Below are 25,487 nucleotides of genomic sequence, written 5' to 3'. Positions count from 1 at the left end.
ATGCCAACGGATGCTGATTTGTACCCGATCATACTGTGCAATGTCACTGAAAGTCCAAGCAGCGAGTACTTCTCTGCCAGTTCTGATGGTAAGCCATTCTTAAGATGTACATGTGCAAGTAAGCCCTATTTGCAATAGCTGCCTGATACACATTTGACAATTTGTGCATTCTGTTATTGTAAATATCTAAGGATATGTCATCTGGCAGCTATTGCAGATAGGGCCTTTGTGCTTAAACCTCTTGATATGATATGTGTGAATATGTTCTCTGTATTTGTAGTTCAAATTTTTATAAATATTTTTGAACTTTTCTCAGAATGGAATTATTACACACATGGGTTATTTCATTTAAAATCCACACATTTAAAATCCACATTTTGGAAATATTTTCAGCAGAGGGAATATGAATCTCAAGAGGAATGATCACATTAGGCAGCTCCATTTGAAACCCACCCTCCATCTGTGGAAGATTCATGTTGAATCTTTTTCAGAGGGTGTATGAAATTCAAATAGAGCTGCCTAATGTGTCAATTCCATTTGATATTAATACTCCCCATGTGAAATCTTCCACCAGGGTAGTGTGGATTTTAAATGGAACAGCCCATTTTAACACTTCATTCTCTCCTTTGCAGGGACGACATGTACATTATCAACAACCATGACAGTACCAGTGGATCTGAACAGTCCATATATTGTATCAGTCCAGGCCTACAACCCAGACAACACAGGTTTGAAGGATACAAATAGTGAAGCTGACATCGCTATCTATGTCGGTGCAGTCGTCTGCTTCATTGTAGCTGATCCGCCTGCATATATGGTGAGATACAAACAGGGAGACGTTGACATTGGGGATCCTGTTGTGAATATATTAGCAAGCAGCCCATGTCAAGGAGACATTGGGTTTAATATTCTAAACCAGACTCTCATTGAAGGTAAGTACAATTTTTTTCCTACACGCAGCTTATATGGCATTTTGGGCTACCCAAATGAAAACATTAATTTGGTGAATCTGAATGTATACATTGAATGTATAGATGCCGCCACTGTGACGTCACAGTGGCCATCTTGTGGGTACTAGTAAACTCTGTTCAAAGTTTCAGGGCATGAACAACAGGTGAATTAGGTATAGAGCAATACTAGCAGTCAGTCAATCTATAGAGGTCAATCATATCAAGCAAGTGAATGAGGAGCTTGTGGGTACAAATCCTGTTTACAAACACTTTTGTCATGAGTCACGCTTGAAAAACACTGACGGCTCTATACCATTTTTCACCCTGATATGGCAGTGACGTCAGTCTGCATTTCATTAGGTGTAGCTAGCAGACGCTCATAGCGCTGGTGTATGCATGCACACGCTTAAAGATGCCGCATAGATGCGAACACGAAATAGATGCCTCAAGGCGTTGACGTCACTGCCACATCAGGATGGAAAATATTATATTAGCAATGCATCTCTTGATAAAGGTGGGTGGTCTAATTGTAACACAGAGTGTTTTCTACCTCACATTGAGGCCCATCACCCAAACATTCCTATTCCAAGTTTGGAGTTACATTACTCCAGCAGGTTGGTTTCTAGAAGCAAAAATGTGTATTACAGTAGCCCCTAGAACTGTACACAATTCTTGGGGTGGTGTATTACCAAACCACCAGTCCACCATGTTTTGTTCATACTGCCTAAACAATAGCAAATTCAGGCCAAAATTTTACTGGGTTATGAGAAAAATTGTGGGGGTGAAGCTGGTAAGGGGGGGGTGATACCATCAATCGGATCCAGGGATGTAAGTTTTCAGGATCAATCTGGAATTTCAATTTTTTTTTCTGCACTTATATTAATGTTAAAAAGATTTTTAACAAAAGATAAATAAGGATATATGCACATCTTTATGTCAATAATTTATGCATTATTATTGCATTGTGTATTTGCTATAACTTAAGGAAATAAGGCCAAAAAAAAAAAAAGGTTTGTCTCAGGACCCCGCGCGCATAGCTTTTAAAATGAGATTTAGCGCGTAGCGCTACGCGCTAGTGCTTTTTTTTTTTTTTTTTTTTTTTTTTAATGATAAAACATCGTAGTTTTCAAGAAAAATTACATTTTCGGCACAATCAATTGGCGATCATTTCTGACAAAATGTCAAAAATAAATACTCCAAGAACTGTATGACATGTTCGCTCTGAATACCGATCTCTTGAAACAGTATGCAAGTAACGGCTATGAGAACGAAATAGCGGGACAATCGACTCTACTTCTAGATCTAGAACACGTCACTGGGAATTCCCCATGTGCAGATATTTTGCTGCTCGATAAGCGATTTCATATCGGTATACCAGAGAAAAGATCATCATTTAACTAATTTTCATACCATGCCGAGTAAATATTGGAGTTTCCTCAACACATAAATGTCAACTTTTGTACTCCTTACTTACGGTAATGTTTAAATGTAGGACAAAATAGCGGCGCACATCAACATTTGTGGTGCTGAATTTTGCACCAATTCATTGGCACTACTCACAACATTTACATTGTCACGTCGTGTGATCAAAATTTTTCAGAACTTGAACGGGAACTTGAATTTATATTAAGCATATTTTTTAGTAGGCCTATAGGTTAGGGTTAGGGTTTAGGTTAGGGGTTTTTGGAGGTGACGGTTAGAATAGTTAAACCGGGAGTAAGAACTACGTTTATGTAGGCCTATACCATGTTATTTGGGCGCCGTTCTTGTTACAAAAAAAAAAAAAAAAAACATCGCATAGGACATAGCCTGTTTTTCAAAAAAAAAAAAAAAAAAAAAAGCATAGCACATAGCTTTTTAGCCAAAAGGTCCAGAGACAAACCTTTTTTTTTTTTTTGGCCTAATTTAATCCTAAATATTGAAATCTTATGGAAGGAGTACATGAAATAGAAAATAATAACTTTGCACCATTTACTTTTAGGTCATTGCGTGAAATTGGAGGGTTTTGTTTTGGGCCAAAGTATTTTTATGAGGGAGCGGTAGTTTTTAAAGAAAGGTTATTATTGCCATTTATAACTGTTATATCTGGCATTTTCAACAAATCAAAATGGCATGTATCTGTGACAAACACAGTGTTCAAGGACTCTTTAGGAGATATCACTGACCGTGCAATAAGTACACTGATTCCAACTCATATTTTGTGACTCTGTAAAATTGTCATTCCAGATACAGTCACAAAACCAGTACCATCATCTGACTTCGAAGTGGATCCTTCAGGAGCAGTGTTATCTACTACAAGTAACCCTGGTGTTGGATTACACACACTCAGTGTCAATGTGTACAATGTTACAAACCCAACATCCTATCCAGATAAGGCATTGGTAAGAAACCATCAGTCTAATCAGCAAACAAAATACCGTAATGCTATGTCTAAAAGCGCTTGGTAATTTCAAAAACGAATGCGGAAGGCATTTTTTTTCTGAGATTTTCTTAACACTTAATTTTGAATTAAGATATCATTTGTTCAGAAGTGCACAGCATAATATTGTGGTTAATTTACACAATTAAAGTACAAATATCAATTGTTTTATTATAATCAAATCAAGTAAATGATTTTACGGCACAAAACTGAAAAAAAAAAAAGGAAATATGAATTTGCTTTTTTAGCTGAAATGGATGTGCAAAAAAACCCCCAAAATTTGAGGGGATTCTAAAAAGTAGGTGAAGATGCCTTGCTGTGTGCACTTTTTATATTTACTTATGAATTTATTATTTTCTTCTTTTTTTTTCTTCTTTTTTTATAACTTTTTTTATTAATTTTTATTGATTGATTATTTCAACAAAGTCAAAGATTGATTAATTGATGTATTATATTTTGCATTTCTTTACATCTCTTTTCAGGTTGAGATTACAATTCTACCTGATGACAACAATGCACCCATATTTGATCCTGTCCTGCAGCCAGACATAATATATGTTCCTCAACTTGAAGGCTATGAAGTATATGACCTTAGCAACAGAGCTACTGATCCTGATGATCCATTGATTGATATTGGGGAAATAGTGTTTGCTGAGATCAGTGAAGAAAAAGATGATGGATCAGGAGGTACAAGCATCAAAATAATATTGGGCTATTACATATGAAATCCTCTCCCCTTTGGAAGATGACATAACTATCTGAATTCCAGTTGAATCATATGGTCAATCCAAGTGGAGTTTTGTCTGTGTTTCATAATAAGATCCAGCTAAAAACAGTGGAAAATGTTGATGTACACAATTTAGCCCCTATTTTGGTCATTTGATTTTTTAAAAAATTGGTTGGAATTCCAAAATCTTCTAAAGGGGGTGTGGTTTCCAAATGGAATGGATTTCCCATTTCTGACATGTGTAACAAAAAAAATGTTTAAATCTTCATTAAAACACAATTTAAATCATTAAATCATAATTTATTATATAATTTTTTTTTCAGAATAACTCAAGATATCTCCCTTGTACCCTTACATTAACACTAACACTATCTTTAACCCATATCCAAAATTGTAACTACTACATGTAGCCTAACCCTAAATCCTAACCATAATCCTAAATCCTTAACATAACCATAATCCTAAATCTAACCACTAATACAAGATGCAAATTGTTATTGCACTTTTTCCTACCGTCTTTACAATTTTGAATCAAAGAACATTTACAATATATTATCAACTTATAGCGAGGACTCAGGACACCAAGACGGTGTTATCTGCATTTGATTTTTACATCAACCTGACAGACTACACCACGTGTCCTGAGCATCACTTGAGCTGCAAGTTCAGATATTTTCAAAAGAAAGTTGCACTTTACTAGTAAAATTAGGGTTTGATGTAATTTTGAAGGAAAATTTTAAAGGCGGTGCTATCCTTATTGTATCATACTAAACACAAGTATTTCATCACCTTTTTTCTCAGGTTATAAGGGTTTGCAGTTCTGACCATGCTTATTGGGACTAGAAATATATCAATAAGTCATTGAATTACTCAGTATTGCTATATCATTTTATTTTCAGACCCAGGAATATTTACTGTGACAGATACAGGTGCTATCACCCTGAGTACAGATCTACTTGGAGTTAACGAGCCAACATACACTGTCATATTGACTGTCAAGGTGTCTGATCATGGTATACCACCACTGGAAGATGTAGCTTTGATCACCTTCACTATTAAACCACCTGTAACCAGTCCACCTGTCTTTATTCCATCCACTTGTGACGGAGGTATTGAAGTTGATGAGGTAATCATGGCTTGTGATATGTACCATTTTGTGACTTCTCCCAGTCACAGTTGAATCTGAATTATTAAAATTAAAGTAGTATTTACCTAGGAATGATGCAGATAATAATTGTGATGATTTTTGAAATATTGACATTGTTGGTGGGGTGTGTGTATGTGTGTTTGGGTTGTTGGGTGTGTTTGAGCGCATTGGTATAAAATGCATTCAACCAAGTATATTAACCAGAATACACTGCACATAATAATGGACACCAAGCAACCACTGACATAATCAGCTTCTTTCTCACCAGCATATTGCAAACAATGTAAAGCAAAATAAGACCATGTTTTGTTTGTCGGGTAGGTTTATACTAAGATCAGCATGTACTTGTTTTTGTTACTGCGCACATCAATAAAGTCCCAACTTACGTCAGCGCAAAGTCACAAAAGCGTGCGTCAGTCAAGCAAGACAGAAAGCTCAGTTCGCATTGGTGGTGCATGGATTCCATTAGACTAATTCCAATCAGCCGTCTACACTTCGCATGTACTGTGTATGCTTCATAGTGCATATAAGTTCAACGTATATAAGTTCAGCTTCTTCCCGCGCACCATACTGGACTGGAATTCATTACCCTCATCATTACTCGATTGTAACAAACTGGAATCATTTACATCTGGTCTTAAAAACAAAAGTGTTAATTAAGTAGTGCAGTTGTTTTTGTAAGTTTAAGTAGCTTTAAGTGTAATTGTATTATTTGTCAATTTTTGATCCGTGTCTGATGACCGGCGTCAGTATTGTTTTCTCAGTCAGATATTGCCTTGGCAACTTTACTGAGTATCCTAGTAGATGTAGAGTGACGACTGATTATCTTACAGCCAATATCATGACGGACTTCTGAAAACTATTCAATGCGACTTTGGTTGTGCGCCGTAGCGCGACTGACTAGCGGCGCCCGTGTACCGCGTCGCTATACCGCGCCGCTGTGACAAGATCTCGCTCTGAACTTCTAAAAACAACAAACTCGGTCAAAAGGTCAATTTGGACACAACTGCGCATGCTCTATGCCACAGGAATCCTGTTGCAAAATCCGTCACTTTTTTTTCCACATAGTTTTCTCAGTCGTCAATCCAGACGGTTGACGACTGAGGGCAGCAGTCTAGGATTCCATATAAATCCACCATGTTATCAGTCCCGCCAATTACGAGCTGATGAGAGTATAGGTTTCTGTTGGCTTGTAGAATTCAAGTGTATGAAGTCCTTACTTTAAAATTGTTAATGAAAGTTCAAAGTTTATTCTAATTAAGATCATGCCAGTCAATGTTTGTTTAATTGTTTTGTTTGTTGCCAGGGACCACATCCAGTTGACCCACTTTGTACAGTGCAAGCGGTCAGTGAAGAACAGCCATCATATAGTCTGCAAGATACAACCTACTTTGATATTGATAGTACAACTGGTGATATTACACTCACAGTAGATCTTGATTATGAGAATCCAGCACAGAGACAATTCTTGGTATGTAAAAACTATTATAACAGACAAAGTGATATGTAGTGAATGTGTTTATCAGAAAAGAAAAAGAAAACAATAAAACAGTATGAAATGCAGTAAAGAAAGATGATTAAGAATGTCTTCTGCATTGGCTAGCGGTAGTTATGGTTTTATGTTTTTATCAATTTTTATAATATGTGTACCAAAGTTAGTGTATTTGGTCATTGTTTATGTTTTGACAAAAAATGCACAAAAAGCATTTCTTCCCTTAATATTCTAATGTTGGTTATAAATGTGTACCAATCCAAATTTGAAATTCGTCCAAAATAGAAACAAGATGACCAAGTTCCATAATACATATGGAAGGTGTAGTTCAAGAAAGACCTATCTGCAATAGCTGCTCTATAGACAATTTGACCATTCTGCATTCTATATTGTGCACATATGACACCTGGCAGCTATTGCAGGTAGGTTTTTCTTGCACTAAACCCTCAATATTTTTATTTTAAAATCTTCATTGACTTGACATGTAAGCAATATTCATTCAAGGTCTACGTTTGTAACACTTTTTGCTTTAACATCAGAAAATCAAAATATTGATATATAAAGAGCAAGACATAAAATAAGCAATAAATAGCAGAGTTTTTCTGACGTAGCCAAAATCACAGTAGAATCTTGTTTTGAAAGAAATGTGATTTGTGGAATTTTTTCCTTTTTAGCTCGTTGTCATTGCTGAGGCCAGTGGTCTTCCAGCCTTCCAAACAGTCAGTGTTTCTGTGTTGGACATAAATGATAATGTGCCTTTCTTTGATGTGGTAAGTGTACATTCCTTCTTTAGGATCAGTTTCAAGTCACTACAGTTTAACCCCATGAGAACTACCTGCCAATTGGCAAAAAAGAAGTTGTCATTATCAATTGGACCAATCAGCAACATTGTTAGAATAATTTCACTATGCAAAAGAATTGGGGTGAATTATTTGCAAAGCTTCATTCTGATTGGTGATTAAATTGAAGATATCATGTAATTGACCAATCTGAGGCAATGTCAGATCAACAGGTAGTGCTCTAGGGGGTTAACAGTCCAGTTAGCTCAATCCATAAGGTACTACACTCTGGTGTTTCATGGTTTGAGTTTGAACCCCCACAGTGTCACATTTCTGTTCTTGTGAACAAATTGTGCAAGAAACTTCCTGATAATTATAAAATTTAAAGCACGTTTTGCAATAATCTGTTTATCATTTTATGTTATTTTGATATTTGTGACACAATCTGGTCCATGTTGGCAAAATAGGATAAATAATTTTTAAAAAGAACGCGGAAGACTTCGAACGAGGTTATTATTTTATTTTTAACCTTTCAAAACTCGTACAATATGTTCAAAATGAATCATATGTCAAATTACTTTTGTCTAGAATGAATGTGTTGATATAATCCTACCAGAGGATGCCGTCTTAGAAACCCCTGTTTGCCGTGTGCTAGCAGTAGATATGGATGAGACAGGATCTGATAATTCCATGATCACATATGAATTAAGTGGAGACAACAAAGGTGAGTTAGTAATTGATGAATAAAATTGAATTGAATTGAATTGAATTGTAATATGGTAAGGTAATCTTAGGAGAGGATGCTACCTTAGAAACCTACCATATAAACTCGATAGTTAGCATATGCGCTTACTATCGAGCGCTTTTGAAAACATGAAATTGTACCAAAGTCCGGCCGTTTACCAACTGAGCTAATGGGGTTAAGACACACATTTGTAGGTTTACTTGTTCATATATAACTATATGTATCGATGATTTGCTCAAAACCCTTTACACTTTTGTGGATGTGGCTCTTCATGTGTGCATGTTTTAAAAGCGCTCGATAGTAAGCACATATGCTAACTATCGCTAACTACGGTATGTTTGTTGAGTGCTATCACTATCAGTAGATATGGATGAGCCAGGCTCACATATGAATTAAGAGGAGACAACACATGTGAGATACATGTGAGCCCTTTAGCTGGTAATGTGGTAATGTAACCTTATGAGAGAGGATGCATCATAATATGGTGTCATTGTTGACAAATGTGGGTTCTTTGTGGATAATATTGAATCAAACATATTTGTATTGTTGGAAAAATCCAGCCAAAATAGAAAATGCAAAGACAGGCGACACTTGTGACCCATGGATCTCCTTGTTTAATTATAGTGGTATTTGTTGTAATATGACCATTTGATCTAGAGAAAGAATGCAGCAGGGGCAGAACCAGTGGGAGGACCAGCTCATGAAAAATTGTGCGGCTTGTTTTGGCCACCCCAATTTTATGCAACTCCATTGGCCATTATTCCTGTGAGTCGAAATGTGAAAGCACCCCACTGGGTTCTAAAACCTCAAGTACCATGTATCACTCACCTAAAAGTCTCAGTTAAGGTTGTTTCCAAACATGAGTACTTCAGTATATTTTTAAGAATCTTAATCATTTAAGCTGACCATCATTCACCTCTTCTTGCATTTGATTTGGTATTGCAAGAAGTATCTCTTCTTTTTATTGTTTATACATGAATCTATCATGAAAATAACTATTTTGCACTGGCTAGTGTTCACATTGTTCAATAGTTTATTTCAGTCAGTTTGCTCCAAAGTGAAAGATAGCTTTGTGATAAAGATAATAGGCTCATCATCATTTGGAAAGGGGTCTATAAAATCAATTGTGATGTATATCTGTGTGTATGTGAGCCAACAAATGTTTGTTTTTTAAATGTTGTGGTCAAAACATGAAAGATTCTCACAGGGTGTAAGGTTTTTCTCCCACTTTTATTTGTTTATTAATTTTGTTCTTTTATTTTTTTTAAGCTGCAAAAGTATGCTCAAGCCCCAAGGTCACATTTTACGCACAGTGTAATTTACTAATAAACTCGGTTTTTTTTGTTTTTTTAAATTTTTTTATAATAGATAAGTTTGTAATTCGCAAGGATGGTGCGCCTGGTTATGGCAATATATACCTCAACTGGTCACTGGATAGAGAATTCCAAGATTCATACACCTTAACAGTCATAGTAAGTATAATTCTTTCGATAATTAGTGTCCTTGGTTGTATTTGCCACCCTAATATCGTCAAGTAGCAAATGTTATGATTCTCAAGTGTCATGCATTTATTGTGATAAGGCTTGTAACCATATTATAACTCTTGTTTACAATCTTGAGATACCAGAAAAGCTTTAGTGGTTAAGCATTGCTAAATAAATGCCATAAGTAATACATTATAAACTTGAACTCATTTTATGATATTAAGACAGATTCTGGACCTTAATTACAAAAAAATAACAGAATGTTTTCTTTGCTACTTGACTGAATAAGAAGTAAGCTAATTTGGTATATTTTCTTGTAGTGCCACATCTTAACTGTAGTGCTGGCATTAAATATAAATTTTTCTCCAGATTTGCAATGCATTTTCAATCAAAATTTTCAATATTTTCAACTTCTGCTTTACAGGCCAAGGATAATGGCAACCCTATTCTCAGCACTCCTCCATTGGATATAGAGATTGATGTTGGAGACATCAATGATGTGCTACCAGTATTCACAATTCCACCAGTAAGAGTTATCTATTATGCACCTGTTGACCCTGGTGTACAAGTAAGTAATGCTGGACCTTATGGAAGCTATGTCATGAGATATTTGACAGTAATTTTTGAAGTTTCTTCTATTATAGGTGCTTAATTGTGTAGTTTTAAGAATATTATACTTCACTATGAAAATATTTTGTTAAGTGATGTTTCATTCTCAAACTAGCAAAATGTGTTGTTTTCTTTTTCTAGGTAACAGCAGTAACACCAGAGGATGATGATATTTATCCCAATGACATCATCATGTGCAGACTGTCTGGTTCGGATAAGTTTTTAGTGTCATCAAACGGTAAGAATCAAAATATGCATGTCCACGCTTCCCAGAAATTAAAAACTTTGGATGTTAAAAGTCAAAGGAGTTTCTGTATGTTCTATTGAAGTAGACAATGACAAATACAAAATCTGACAGAAATGAAGAGCGATTATATTGATGAAGTTTCTTCTGTTGTTTCAGGTATAACATGTACATTAGTCACTGCCCAGCGTCTTGAATTCCAACCAGAACCACACACACTCAACATAACAGCCTACAATCCTGATAAACCAGATTTGATTATAGATGACAGCAGCATAGAAGTCAGGGTATTTGTAACAGACACTGCCTGTTTTGTAGACATCATACCTGGAGAGTTTATTGTGAGACATAAACAGGGTGATGTAAGTGCAGGTGTACCAGTGATTGATGTTGATGCAACAAGTACCTGTGGTGATGACCCAGTGTTTGAAATAAACAACCAAGAACTGTCTCCAAGTAAGTTATTTACACTTGATAAGCAAACTAAAACCAATTAAACCATGTTTTAAAAGAATCAAGGATAAAATGCAAGTACAACATAAACCAATTGGAAATTGGTGTAAAATAGTGATGATTAAGTTTGAAGTTTCAAATGTGTGTTTCCTCGATTTGAGTTGTAAAATCAAGGGGGCATAGATATCCTTGATTAATAATAACGTTTTGAACCACCAGGTTAAAAACCAGTTTGACCCCTGCAGAAATAATGGTTTGGTCCTGTTAGTTTATTGCTAAAAGATCAATATGAAGTGATATAAGATCAATATGAGGTGATACATGTGTATTGTCTATTTGTTTATCATGGGCACCATCAGTGTTCATTGGGCCAATCAGCGATCACCTTTAACAAGGCTTGAATCTTGTGTGTGTATGTACCACCATTATTCTGTCAACATTCATGCAGACAAGTCATGTGGTGAATTTTTTCTCACAAATTTAGTTGGAGAATTAAAACAAATTTGTCATGATCGTGTATGAAGGAAATAAATTGAGGGGACCGCTGTGGATAAATGATGCTACTATAGCTGGAATAAAAACTTTAGGTCTATTATAATTGCACAAGTACCGGGCAATTAGCCGGGTGCATGGCTTGATATTTCATCGGTTATTTAAGTGCATTCATAGACCGTTTAAATCTACATCTAAAAGAAATACTTGGACAGGACCAATTCAATTGGTATCGACGTCCAGATTCTAGTGGCATCACAAATGTCTAAAACATCGCAACTACAAATGGTAGTAATAGTTTGGTTTCCTTTTCGCATCCGAAGTGGGCAGAAAATAGACGTTTTAATTTGAAGTGTTTACGCATCGAAACAACCAGCTGCAGGGCGAGTGAAACCCTCGAGATGATGTTACAGCGGCCTTGCGGCAAGCATGGAAGGATCGAAGGGTAAATAATTTGCGTCATTGATCGGAATTTTATTTGCATCAAATACCTGGTTAAAACTACATTTTGTAACCCGATTGAGGGAACGGAAGCCGCTGGAATGTAACAATTCTACGTAAAATAACAGTACTGAAACGTAATTTTCAAGTAAGATGTCTGCAGTCATCTATCCCGAGTATCCATGAAGAGGAGGCAGCAGTGGTGTTGAGGTCATAATGACTGTCATAATGAGTTGATTTGGTGAGAAACTTGCTTTTAAAAAGTTCGTCATATCAGTTTCAGTATAAACGTAGGGAGATATATTCAATAGTGAGACAAAGTATTAATATTGCTTTATTAAATTTACTTCACTAAAATGACTGAGCTAAAAGTACGTCAAACTTTGATTCACGAAAACAGAACACAAAACACAAAGCCCGTCAATCAATCGGTGGTGATTATGCAAATAGCCGATTTTCTATGACGTGTCAGCAACCCATTACATGCATTACAATGATTGCGACGGTCGATATTAATATTAATGAGATGACGTTATACCTAAATTTACACTAGTATATAATACATCGTTGAATACGTCGACGCTCGAGTCGAAACCAAAACAAATTTTATGAGCTTTTATGTATCAATAAACTTGTGCAGTTAATGGGTTAAAATGTACTAAATTAGTATCATATTGGGCTTTTACATTTAATTTACGTTGTTCACGTAATGCATTAACTTAATTGAGAGAAAAATATCGGACTTCTGCAGGACAAAGATAGGCATGACAGGCTGCAGAATTCAACGCACTTGATTATATCGAATTGGCGTGTTTCATTGTTATAAAAAGAAAATATGATCGATATTATTTCAAAACAGGGCGGGGCAATGAATGCCCAGAATGAATGACAAGTTGGGGCAATGATTGATTTTAAAGGGTGCTTTGATAAAAAGCATGGATCAGAAATAATAAGCGTTGGGTCAAGAGAACTCAAACTTTTGGGGAGTACCAAGCCTTGGTCCAAGGTCCAATAAATTCACGGATTTTGATTGTTGTAGTGGATTAAAAGATCTCGGGGTTTTCCCTTGTTGGAGGTAAATTAAAATAAGAGGTGGGCCATGCGGCGACATACATCGTACTATTGTTTATGCTCTCTCCATTCATATGCCGCGCTGTTTTTTTTTGTGGGTGGGGCATCTTGTCGTAATGTCAATGACCATCGGGAAATTTAATGAGCAGCTTTAATTCTGAATGGTGCACTCGTGTGCAGTTTTAATTTTGAATGACTTTAATTTTGAATGGTGCACAGTTTTTGCTGATAGCAATCGTCATGAAAAATTGTAAAATGGTTAGCAGGTTTAATATTCAAGGCAATCGGTGAGCGTCATGTAAATAGAGATGCTTGTGTATGAAACTTATGGAAAATGTCAACAGAAATGAACAGCACTATAATAATTTTAGCATTTTGGAAGGTCGTTTAAGGGTTTCTCGGACAGTAGACTGCCTCGTACTCCACTTATTTGCATACTCTGGCTGTTAGTATTACATTAAATTAACACTAATCATTTGACCACTTAATGTTGAATACAGTAATTGTAAATTGAACGCATTCATAATGGTTAACATTTATTATCGAAAATAGTCTATGACATATTCTATTTTGTCATATATGCAAAAATTGTGATTTTTAAAGGAGCTTATGGAAAATTTATCATCAGGAAAGCCAAAGTGATAAATAAGTTGTTGGATCATAGTCTATGGTCTATGGTTGGATTGCCCAAATTCTTCCAGCTAATTTGCCGAATGCTTATTGATCAGCAATGAGTTCCAACTCGGCATAGTTTACTTCAATTGTTTACTCCACTCGGTGACATCTTTATGTACGGATTTTCAAAAATGAGTAAATATTTTGTTTTTTTTTTTTTTTAGATATTTTCATTAGGCTTGTGTGTATATATATAGGTGAAGGACTATATGCTTGCACAATTTGCTCCTCCTTGTTTCTCTCTTCTTCATTGCAGATTAAATACTTCTAGTCGGGTAGCAGAAGGGAAGATGCTTTGCCTGTTTTAAGAGTCGCAATTACCACAGCTACTTGACATTGATCCCATCATTAACCTACAATACCTACAGGGGCTTACTTTAGCCACATAACAATGACTTATATTGGTAAAGTTTTGCACATAACATGGAATGTTACGAAGGAGGCTAAGGATGGATGCAAATACCACTGAAGAAGTTACTGCATGGTCCTTTATTAAGCAGTCAAAGGATGATACAAGAACAGCGTACAATATATTCAGCACAGATTAATAAATATACTCGATTAACATGATAATGGTATAATTAAACACTAGGTATAGATGCACTTCTGCCTAGGTGAAGAAGAAATTGTATAGTATTGCATGTTGCATTTATAAGCTACACAAGGACTGTTTCGATTGTTTGGGTTAATAAGCATAAAATAAAACGGCATGCAATCATGTATTAAAAAAACAAAAAAAACAAAAAAACCATGTACTCACTTCTTATTGAGATGGGACCAAAGTACTGGAATTGCGTGTGATTCAATTTATCGGAACATTTGACTGGCTCACCAGCATGTATTATACAACATTATCAAATATTACTTTCAGTTGTTGTGTATCGGTATACTCCAAATGTCTGCTTAATGGAAGTATGGAGAAAGTGTTTTTAGCAATTGGAGTGCTCAAGTTATAAGTTTACATTTGCTGACACTGTGCAGTGGATAACTTACATTGTACAAGAACAATAATTATTAAGAATTCAATTGTCAGGTTGGCGTAAGTTAGTCAGTGACCAAACTACATTTTCACATTTTCTCCAGAAACTTAAGAAACAGAATTACGGTGCCCGCAAATTTCAAGATTGTTTTCATATATAGTATTTGGTCGCTCTCGTGATGTATCTTGCTCTTTTCATTTGAGCATTATACCTGGTGTAGATATGTTTGCTTCGCCACTTTGGTATTGTTAGTTCATATTTTGATATTATTGTATTATTAATAATTGTGCAATTTTGGTTATTAATTATATTTAAAAAGTGTGCAATACGTTTAGCATAATATTTTGCCTACTCACTCAAGTTATTTTCTTGGTTGTTCTCGTGATTGCTCTTTTCATTGAGTTTTATACCTGGTGTAAATATGTTTGTTTCGCCACTTTGGTATTGTTTGTGTTAAGTATCCATTTGTTTGGAATTTTCATATTCAATTTGATACTGTGTTAAATTGCCATTTTGATATTGCATTGAATTGATCATGTGTTTAATTGCTTTGCGGTATACTTCATTTTCATTTTTTAGTTTTCAACTCACGTGTTATCTATGTAGTGTACAGCTTGGCTTTTAAAAAATTGTGTTTTATGATTCTAATTTCATCTTCTGTTTGATATCTGTTTGCAGTATATTGCCGTTGTTTATAAAAAATTACTTTGGTTAAGCTTATTTTGCTTTATTGCTTTTGCCGTCACTTTAAACATTTCACATAGTTGTTTCTTTGCTCATTTTGCATGTATTTTTTCCGTGCAATCCCTTTTGTGCAATGTTCATCGTGTTCCTCATTTAAAATTTAATTGTTATTTTTTAATGATGTATATTTATAGTTCTATGGGCATTTTGTTTTTACGTACTCATGTTTTAATTGTAAAGCGCCTTGTGGTCTTTGATATAATGCGCTATATAAGATTAAGTTGCTGATAATCTGATAATCATGCATAATGGGCGATAAAAGATATATAAAAGGCCCTCGCAATATGTTGGCTACAAAACTTTATAAAGTTTTATGAGGTATGGATTACAAATGGGTCACAAAAACTCACAAATTGTTTGACCAAAAGGTATTCACAATATAACGTTTAGCCGAATTTTCCATCTATAACTGTTCAGCCACAGTTACATTGTATTGACGATGAATGCATTAAAGTTAATCGTATTATGCAGGTGATACTGCTTGGATTATTAACACTTGTTACTCAAATGCACTCATCTCTTTCTTGGCAATACCAAATAATGCAAAAAAAAAAAAAAAAAAAAAAAAAAAAAAAAAAAAAAAAAAAAAAAAAAAGGCCGGTACCAAAACAAAAAAAAAAAAAAAAAAAAAAAAAAAAAGGGCTAAGGAGTCACTTGCATACATTTTAATGTATGACTAGTGCCTCCTTTGGCAATGTTTTCTAACATGTATTTAATTATGTACATGTATACTTTATATATTTTCATATTGGATTAATATACTATTTTATATCCAAATTAACCTTTCAGGAATTTCTCTCCTAGGATTCCAGGAAGCAATCTCTTGGAAGAACAGTATTCATGCACAGTTATTGTAAAGATTCAGCCCACTATTCACTAATATAATTATTCATTTGTTTAGTTATGACATGATCAGCTCCTGATTCATGATCAATTCAGCTCCCAGGTAGATTGTTCACTGGGGAGGTACTAGATTCCAGGTAGATTGTTCACTGGGACGGTATATCCAATAATATATTCATTATGACATGATCAGTTCCCAGGTAGGTTGTTCACTGGGTTGAGGTAACTTAGGTAGGTTCATCTAGGTCCTGATTCATGATCAATTCAGCTCCCAGGTAGATTGTTCACTGGGAGGTACTAGATTCCAGGTAGATTGTTCACTGGGCGGTATATCCAATAATATAGTTTTGTTATGACTTAATCAGCTCCCAGGTAGATAGTTCACTGGGGAGGTATCTTAGGTAGGTTCATCTAGGTCCTGGTAATAATACTAACTATATTTTCAAAGTATTGTGGAAGCTGTTTTCTTAATGTGCATGCTAATTTATTGTAACATATGATATTTGATGCAAATAAATTTATAAATGTCTGTCTGAATGCCTGACAGATACGCAATTGGTGTTTGTGGTCGAATTATTTCTGTCTGGGGGTAATAACGTTTTGAACCACCAGGTTAAAAACCAGTTTGACCCCTGCAGAAATAATGGTTTGGTCCTGTTAGTTTATTGCTAAAAGATCAATATGAAGTGATATAAGATCAATATGAGGTGATACATGTGTATTGTCTATTTGTTTATCATGGGCACCATCAGTGTTCATTGGGCCAATCAGCGATCACCTTTAACAAGGCTTGAATCTTGTGTGTGTATGTACCACCATTATTCTGTCAACATTCATGCAGACAAGTCATGTGGTGAATTTTTTCTCCCACCCACCACTCCCTATTGCAAGGTGTGCATTTAAAGCCATTAAAGGTTTGAAAATAGTATAATAAAAGCCGAAAGTTTATGGCTAATTAAAAATGTTGATGTATATAAGAAAGAATAATCTTGGATAATCAAAGAAAATTTAATAAAATATGTGACATTATCTGAAGAAGATTATATTGTAAATTAAATTTAATACTGTAACAAAAAATGTGCAACTCACTTTGCTTTGTTTGTTCATTTAAACTACTGGGTGAATAGCCTACACCAGGATATTATCTACATAAGTGTGGTACCAGTAGCAATTATAGCAAAGATGTATTAATATCGAATTGTTGGACTCGTGGAGCAGTTTACCATTGGTATGTTAGTCCTGATGATCTTTTTCAAGGGCTTATTTAATCATTTTAAATATCTAATTGTTTTTGATGTAGTGCTTATAGATGGGCAATATATGTATTTTATAACGTTTTTCTTGCGATAAAATGAAATGAACTATGTAATTACTTACAAGAGTTAGGGGTGTGCAATTTGACATATGTTCATATGCTCTGGGCTCTTTTATATATATGATGGCGGTATCAGCAAAGTTCGTTGCGATAAAAATGTCATAAGTCCACCCTGTGCTTGGCTATATTAAAGAATAAATTTTGCAGGTACTTCATCTTGTAGAATAAATAGTTTGGCGGTAACTCTTCTCTGAGCTAGTTTAACATGTTGAATGAACTGTTCTATGGGTGTGATTTAACTTTCACTATAATATTATCAAGGATTACTCAATGTTAAAACAGTCAAGTAAGGCAATGTTTTCTAACATGTATTTAATTATGTACATGTATACTTTATATATTTTCATATTGGATTAATATACTATTTTATATCCAAATTAACCTTTCAGGAATTTCTCTCCTAGGATTCCAGGAAGCAATCTCTTGGAAGAACAGTATTCATGCACAGTTATTGTAAAGATTCAGCCCACTATTCACTAATATAATTATTCATTTGTTTAGTTATGACATGATCAGCTCCTGATTCATGATCAATTCAGCTCCCAGGTAGATTGTTCACTGGGGAGGTACTAGATTCCAGGTAGATTGTTCACTGGGACGGTATATCCAATAATATATTCATTATGACATGATCAGTTCCCAGGTAGGTTGTTCACTGGGTTGAGGTAACTTAGGTAGGTTCATCTAGGTCCTGATTCATGATCAATTCAGCTCCCAGGTAGATTGTTCACTGGGGAGGTACTAGATTCCAGGTAGATTGTTCACTGGGGCGGTATATCCAATAATATAGTTTTGTTATGACTTAATCAGCTCCCAGGTAGATAGTTCACTGGGGAGGTATCTTAGGTAGGTTCATCTAGGTCCTGGTAATAATACTAACTATATTTTCAAAGTATTGTGGAAGCTGTTTTCTTAATGTGCATGCTAATTTATTGTAACATATGATATTTGATGCAAATAAATTTATAAATGTCTGTCTGAATGCCTGACAGATACGCAATTGGTGTTTGTGGTCGAATTATTTCTGTCTGGGGGTAATGAATACAAGTAGGGGTGGTTGTGTGGATATGTGTGATGATAGAGACAGATCAGAACATTCTAGGAGACAGAAATTGTTAATTTTGCTTCTTACATTTTAGATCCTGGTGACCCATTCATGCCATCAGCTGATTTCACAATTGATAGTGCAACTGGTGAAATATCTTCTATATCCGATACTCCTACTATTGGAGCACATACCATGAGTGTGATTGCATACCATACATCTGATCCAGAAAACTCTAAAGATGAAGTCCAGGTAAATGTGTAACAATTTGTGTGAATAAGCAAACCAAATGATCCTCTGCTAATGTTACATCCAATTTTCCTATCATGTATCAGATACAGTTTATATAAACCTAACTTGAATCTCACACCCTCTGCTTTCTTGACATATTTGAATGGATTCAATAGCCCAAAGATTGTTCATAATTGTTCATAAGTACTTGAGTAGATTTAATATAGCCAAATCTATTTTTTGTCCTTCCAAAGGTTGAAATTACCATTGTATCTGATACAAACAACCCACCAGAGTTTGATCAACCAGTCTACAATGTTACACTTATTGCACCTCAATATACCACACCTATTGAATTACTTGATCTGGCAAAGAGAGTGACTGATGTTGATGATGGTAACATAGGCAATGGAGAATTAATCTTTACACAAGTAGCTACTGACCCAGATGATGGACTCTGTAAGTGACAAATCAGAAGGTTATGAGCTATATAAATAAAACAATTGTTTGTAAAGATCTTCTATAATACATTTGCTAATTAGTAGAGTGGCTTTTATAACCGTAATTGATAACAAGAAAGAAGGTTTAAGCAGGTAAAAATCCCATTTCTTTCACTGGTTAGGTTAAGTGGGTAAGAATGAATCCAGTGGAGGATACAATAGGATACCTTGAATGTGCAAAGAACTTGAAAGAAAGAGCAAGATACACCATTTTATGTGGGGAATCAACACAAAGAGGAACACCTCTTCTTTTGAAACTAAACAAGCTCATTGTCATTCAGGGTAGAGGAAGTAACAAATGTGTGTACAGATGATAGTTAAGTTTCAAATGCCAAAAATTCTGAACCTCACACACTCAGAATCTGTGTATAAATATCACAAGAAGTCCATGATAGGGAAAACGAGAGATGGGTGTCATGGGCCCTGGTCCATTTTTTAACTTGCCCAAACCTTACTTTGTATAATGCTGTTGACCTTCTGCAGCTGTTATGGTTCTGAACCCATAGTATTTATAATAGTTTATAGCTCATTTTTATTAATTTGCATTTAATTCTATCACCTTACAGTTGAAGTGACAATAATTGGTGAAGTCCTTTTGGTCAGACCATTGATAGAAGTCACTGAAGCTTATACAGTCAAGATAAATGTCAATGTTGCTGATAAAGGTGTACCACCATTGTCTGATGATGCACTGGTACAAATTCATATCGAGCTACCAGATACTGGAATTTATCCCCCAATCTTTGGTCCTGATGATTGCCAGGATATCAATGTGGATGAGGTAAGCTTTAAACTAATTACTTTGTTTAATCATTTGTTGATATTAAGCAATAAATAATTATTTTAAAATTTGCTTATTTTTACAGGCAGCATTTAATTGAAATTAAACACAGTCAATGGAATTGTTTTGTTCAAACGCTCTTCCATATTTTGATTTGATTTTGATTTTGAAATTGATTTATTTATAAACCTTCACTAATTGGACAAAATGTTCCTCCACATGAACATACCCACATGTCTCCCATGATGTACACACACCCCCACACAAAATATGTTGCATAATTAAGATGTCAGGTTTTAAGTAATCAGTTTTTATATTATTTTAACAGGAGTTATCAGCCCCAGCATATATCTGTCAGGTTCAGGCTACATCAGATTTAGGAACTGAGATAACCTATGAGTTGATTGATGCAGGATTCTTTGCCATTGATACTACTGGACAAATTACATCGACTGTTGTGTTGGACTATGAAGAACAACCGCAATATGTGGTATGTATTCACACCTTTATCTGGTCAATAATTAATTATTCCTCAACCTTACAAATGGTATATTTTACGCTCAGGCGACGAAAAAAAGAAACCCTGTTCTACGGGCGGACGGACCTTTCAACTAGGGTCAGTCGGTCAGCTTTTTTTTTGGAAATGACCCAAAAAATCACCAAAATCTGTAAATAATTAGCAATTTGAGAAAATACAAAAATATTGTTCCTGAAATTTCTTAAATTTGGGTCGGCATTCATATATACAGGAAAAATTTTTTTCCCAATTTGTTCAAACTCTGGGTCGGTCGGGCCCGTGAGAACAGCGTTTTTTTTTCTTCGCTTTAGCAAATGTGAAGAATTTGATTATGACAGACCAAAGTTTTTCTTCACCAGGAATGAAAGTGTGTTAGCTACAGTGAATGTCAGCATATTTTGCAACATAGTAATAGTGTAACTGATTTTATCTTTGCCTTTTCTTACTGAGGGCACATCACAATTGTAAATGGAATACAAAGATTGTCTATGTTGTGTTAGCTACAGTGAATGTCAATATATTTTGCAACATAGTAATAGTGTAACTGATTTTATCTTTGTCTTTTCTTATGCAGCTTTTAGTCTCTGCCAGCAACATAGATGGAACCACTTATAAACCTGTGACAGTCAATGTGAATGACATCAATGACAATTCACCACAATTTGAATCGGTAATTAAAAGTATCATTAATATAATACACAGTTGCTCATCAGCGTATACATCAACAAACATAAATAAACATCCACAAACTTAAGATGTATGAGCTGCAGACAATACTGAAAATATTCTTGTAAAATATGTTTGGTGCAAATTTAGCTTATTATATTTTGTGAAACAAGAACTAAATGAAGCAGGTTCTATATGGTGATCAAAAGTCCAGAAGTAAGTTTATATAATATGCCTAACCAGGGATTTAGGAAGCAACAACTGGGAAAATATTTAAAGATATGTCTATTTACTGCTACTTATATTGGTTTTGTAGAGAAAAGTTATTCAAAGCTGTATTTCGAACTGGAAAGAGGAGTTTAGTATTAAAGTAAAAATGGATCTTCAATAATTTGGTGCCTTTTGTTATTTTGTCAGTATCAAATCATATATTTCTTTTGATTCTCAACAGAATGAATGTGGGAATGTAATCTTACCAGAGAATGCTGTCTTAGAAACCTATGTTTGCCGTGTCCTAGCAGTAGATATGGATTATCCAGGCACTGATAACTCCAGGATCACATATGAATTAAGTGGAGACAACAAAGGTACTTTTTAATTCACAAAAGGGAGTAAGTTTAATTCTGATCTATAAATGGTAGTATTTCTAGAATTGATCTCTTTCGAGTAGCCATACATTTTGCAAAGGTTGAATACTAGCTAGGTCCTCTTGGTCTTAAAAACTAAAAGTATGCAAATGAACAAAATTAGAATGTATTGTCATGGTTGTATAAGATAATAATAACAACAATAACGAGACTAATAATAGGCTCATTATGGGGTTTTGGGGTTTATACCATGCTTGGTTAAAGTTTCAACAATATAACTTAAACATATTTAAAGAAATTATATTATTACAATATTATTGATTTAGACAAGTTTGAGATTCGCAAGGATGGTGCACCTGGTTATGGCTATATATACCTCAACTGGTCACTGGATAGAGAATTCCAAGATTCATACACCTTAACTGTACTGGTAAGAAGAGTATCATGTATTGCTGGTTTTTCTTGTGTGTGTGTGTGGGGGGGGGGGGAGGGAGAGGGGGAGGTAGGGTGTGGGGGGGGGGGGGTGTGGTTGGTAGTGGTGCATGCACAGTTGTAAACATTGGCAAAAGAGAACACAATAAATCTCTGTAACTGCATACACACCACAGGAACCTTTGATATCTATGGTGTTTCTATATCTAAAACAGTAAAAGAATACATTATAGCCATTGCTTGCACTTGGTTGGTGACAACTTCCACTGTAAGGAGAAAAAAGGAAATGTGTGTCTGCAATTGAATATTAAAACTCAATATGGATGGTTGCATGTTGACATTCATGATTACCGAGTTTACATGTACTCATTTACCACATAAGTAGGGCATATTTGAATTACATAAAAAAACACTGATAGAGGTTTCTTGCAACATCACATCTCAACTACACACATACAGGCTGTACGTATTATTTCACAAGAGCTAGCTGTTACAAATGTCAATTTTTTTGAACCTTTAATTTGACAGGCCAAGGATAATGGCAACCCTATTCTCAGCACTCCTCCATTGGATATAGAGATTGATGTTGGAGACATCAATGATGTGCTACCAGTATTCACAATTCCACCAGTAAGAGTTATCTATTATGCACCTGTTGACCCTGGTGTACAAGTAAGTAATGCTGGACCTTATGGAAGCTATGTCATGAGATATTTGACAGTAATTTTTGAAATTTCTTCTATTATAGGTGCTTAATCGTGTAGTTTTAAGAATATTATACTTCACTATGAAAATATTTTGTTAAGTGATGTTTCATTCTCAAACTAGCAAAATGTGTTGTTTTCTTTCTCAAGGTAACAGCAGTAACACCAGAGGATGATGATATTTATCCCAATGACATCATTATGTGCAGACTGTCTGGTTCTGATAAGTTTTTAGTGTCGTCAGATGGTAAGAATCAAAATATGCATGTCCACACTTCCCAGAAATTAAAAATTTTGAATCTTATTAATCAACATGAAGGGATTTTTACACTATTTATGAAGTAGACAACGGCAAATGTGAAAGCAATCTGATAAGACAAAATTTGTCAAAGAAATGAAGAGATTATGTTGATAAAGTTTTCTTTTGTGTTTCAGGTGTAACATGTTCATTAATTGCTGCCCAACGCCTTGAATTCCAAGCAGAACCACACATACTAAACATAACAGCCTACAATCCTGATAAACCAGATTTGATTATAGATGACAGCAGCATAGAAGTCAGGGTATTTGTAACAGACACTGCCTGTTTTGTAGACATCATACCTGGAGATTTCATTGTGAGACATAAACAGGGTGATGTAAGTGCAGGTGTACCAGTGATTGATGTTGATGCAACAAGTACCTGTGGTGATGACCCAGTGTTTGAAATAAACAACCAAGAACTGTCTCCAAGTAAGTTATTTACACTTGATAAGCAAACTAAAACCAATTAAACCATATTTTAAAAGAATCAAGGATAAAATGCAAGTACAGCATAAACCAATTGGAAATTGGTGTAAAATAGTAATGATTAAGTTTGAAGTTTCAAATGTGTGTTTCCTCGATTTGAGTTGTAAAATCAAGGGGGCATAGATATCCTTGATTAATAATGAATACAAGTAGCAGTGGTTGTGTGGATATGTGTGATGATAGAGACAGATCAGAACATTCTAGGAGACAAATTGTTAATTTTGCTTCTTACATTTTAGATCCTGGTGACCCATTCATGCCATCAACTGATTTCACAATTGATAGTGCAACTGGTGAAATATCTTCTATATCCGATACTCCTACTATTGGAGCACATACCATGAGTGTGATTGCATACCATACATCTGATCCAGAAAACTCTAAAGATGAAGTCCAGGTAAATGTGTAACAATTTGTGTGAATAAGCAAACCAAATGATCCTCTGCTAATGTTACATCCAATTTTCATATCATGTATCAGATACAGTTTACATAAGCCTAACTTGAATCTCACACCCTCTGCTTTCTTGACATATTTGAATGGATTCGATAGCCCAAAGATTGTTCATAATTGTTCATAAGTACTTGAGTAGACTTAATATAGCCACATCTATTTTTTGTCCTTCCAAAGGTTGAAATTACCATTGTATCTGATACAAACAACCCACCAGAGTTTGATCAACCAGTCTACGACGTGACACTTATTGCACCTCAATATACGACACCTATAGAATTACTTGATCTGGCAAAGAGAGTGACTGATGTTGATGATGGTAACATAGGCAATGGAGAATTAATCTTTACACAAGTAGCTACTGACCCAGATGATGGACTCTGTAAGTGACAAATCAGAAGGTTATGAGCTATATAAATAAAACAATTGTTTGTAAAGATCTTCTATAATACATTTGCTAATTAGTAGAGTGGCTTTTATAACCGTAATTGATAACAAGAAAGAAGGTTTAAGCAGGTAAAAATCCCATTTCTTTCACTGGTTAGGTTAAGTGGGTAAGAATGAATCCAGTGGAGGATACAATAGGATACCTTGAATGTGCAAAGAACTTGAAAGAAAGAGCAAGATACACCATTTTATGTGGGGAATCAACACAAAGAGGAACACCTCTTCTTTTGAAACTAAACAAGCTCATTGTCATTCAGGGTAGAGGAAGTAACAAATGTGTGTACAGATGATAGTTAAGTTTCAAATGCCAAAATTCTGAACCTCACACACTCAGAATCTGTGTATAAATATCACAAGAAGTCCATGATAGGGAAAACGAGAGATGGGTGTCATGGGCCCTGGTCCATTTTTTTTAACTTGCCCAAACCTTACTTTGTATAATGCTGTTGACCTTCTGCAGCTGTTATGGTTCTGAACCCATAGTATTTATAATAGTTTATAGCTCATTTTTATTAATTTGCATTTAATTCTATCACCTTACAGTTGAAGTGACAATAATTGGTGAAGTCCTTTTGGTCAGACCATTGATAGAAGTCACTGAAGCTTATACAGTCAAGATAAATGTCAATGTTGCTGATAAAGGTGTACCACCATTGTCTGATGAT

At 35.0% G+C, this 25,487-nt stretch overlaps 1 protein-coding gene across 1 annotated transcript; it reads left to right on the top strand.

Moving 5' to 3' along the window:
- LOC140158386 (cadherin EGF LAG seven-pass G-type receptor 2-like) lies at positions 1-24,765 on the top strand. The gene is made up of 24 exons (XM_072181479.1): positions 1-118; positions 633-932; positions 3,177-3,331; positions 3,852-4,056; positions 4,996-5,222; positions 6,550-6,714; positions 7,410-7,505; positions 8,103-8,238; positions 9,628-9,731; positions 10,168-10,311; positions 10,494-10,590; positions 10,756-11,052; positions 18,810-18,967; positions 19,201-19,405; positions 20,013-20,227; positions 20,556-20,717; positions 21,319-21,414; positions 21,862-21,997; positions 22,324-22,427; positions 22,958-23,101; positions 23,284-23,380; positions 23,569-23,865; positions 24,162-24,319; positions 24,553-24,765. Exons 1-24 carry the CDS (start codon positions 1-3, stop codon positions 24,763-24,765), a joined length of 4,029 nt encoding a protein of 1,342 aa, XP_072037580.1.
- Positions 24,766-25,487: the final 722 nt, after the last annotated feature.

The sequence above is a fragment of the Amphiura filiformis genome, chromosome 8 (assembly GCF_039555335.1).
Source record: "Amphiura filiformis chromosome 8, Afil_fr2py, whole genome shotgun sequence".
Classification (NCBI taxonomy): Eukaryota; Metazoa; Echinodermata; class Ophiuroidea; order Amphilepidida; family Amphiuridae; genus Amphiura; species Amphiura filiformis.
The sequence above is the reverse complement of the archived record's forward strand: the minus strand, read 5'-3'. Positions and strand labels throughout refer to the sequence as shown.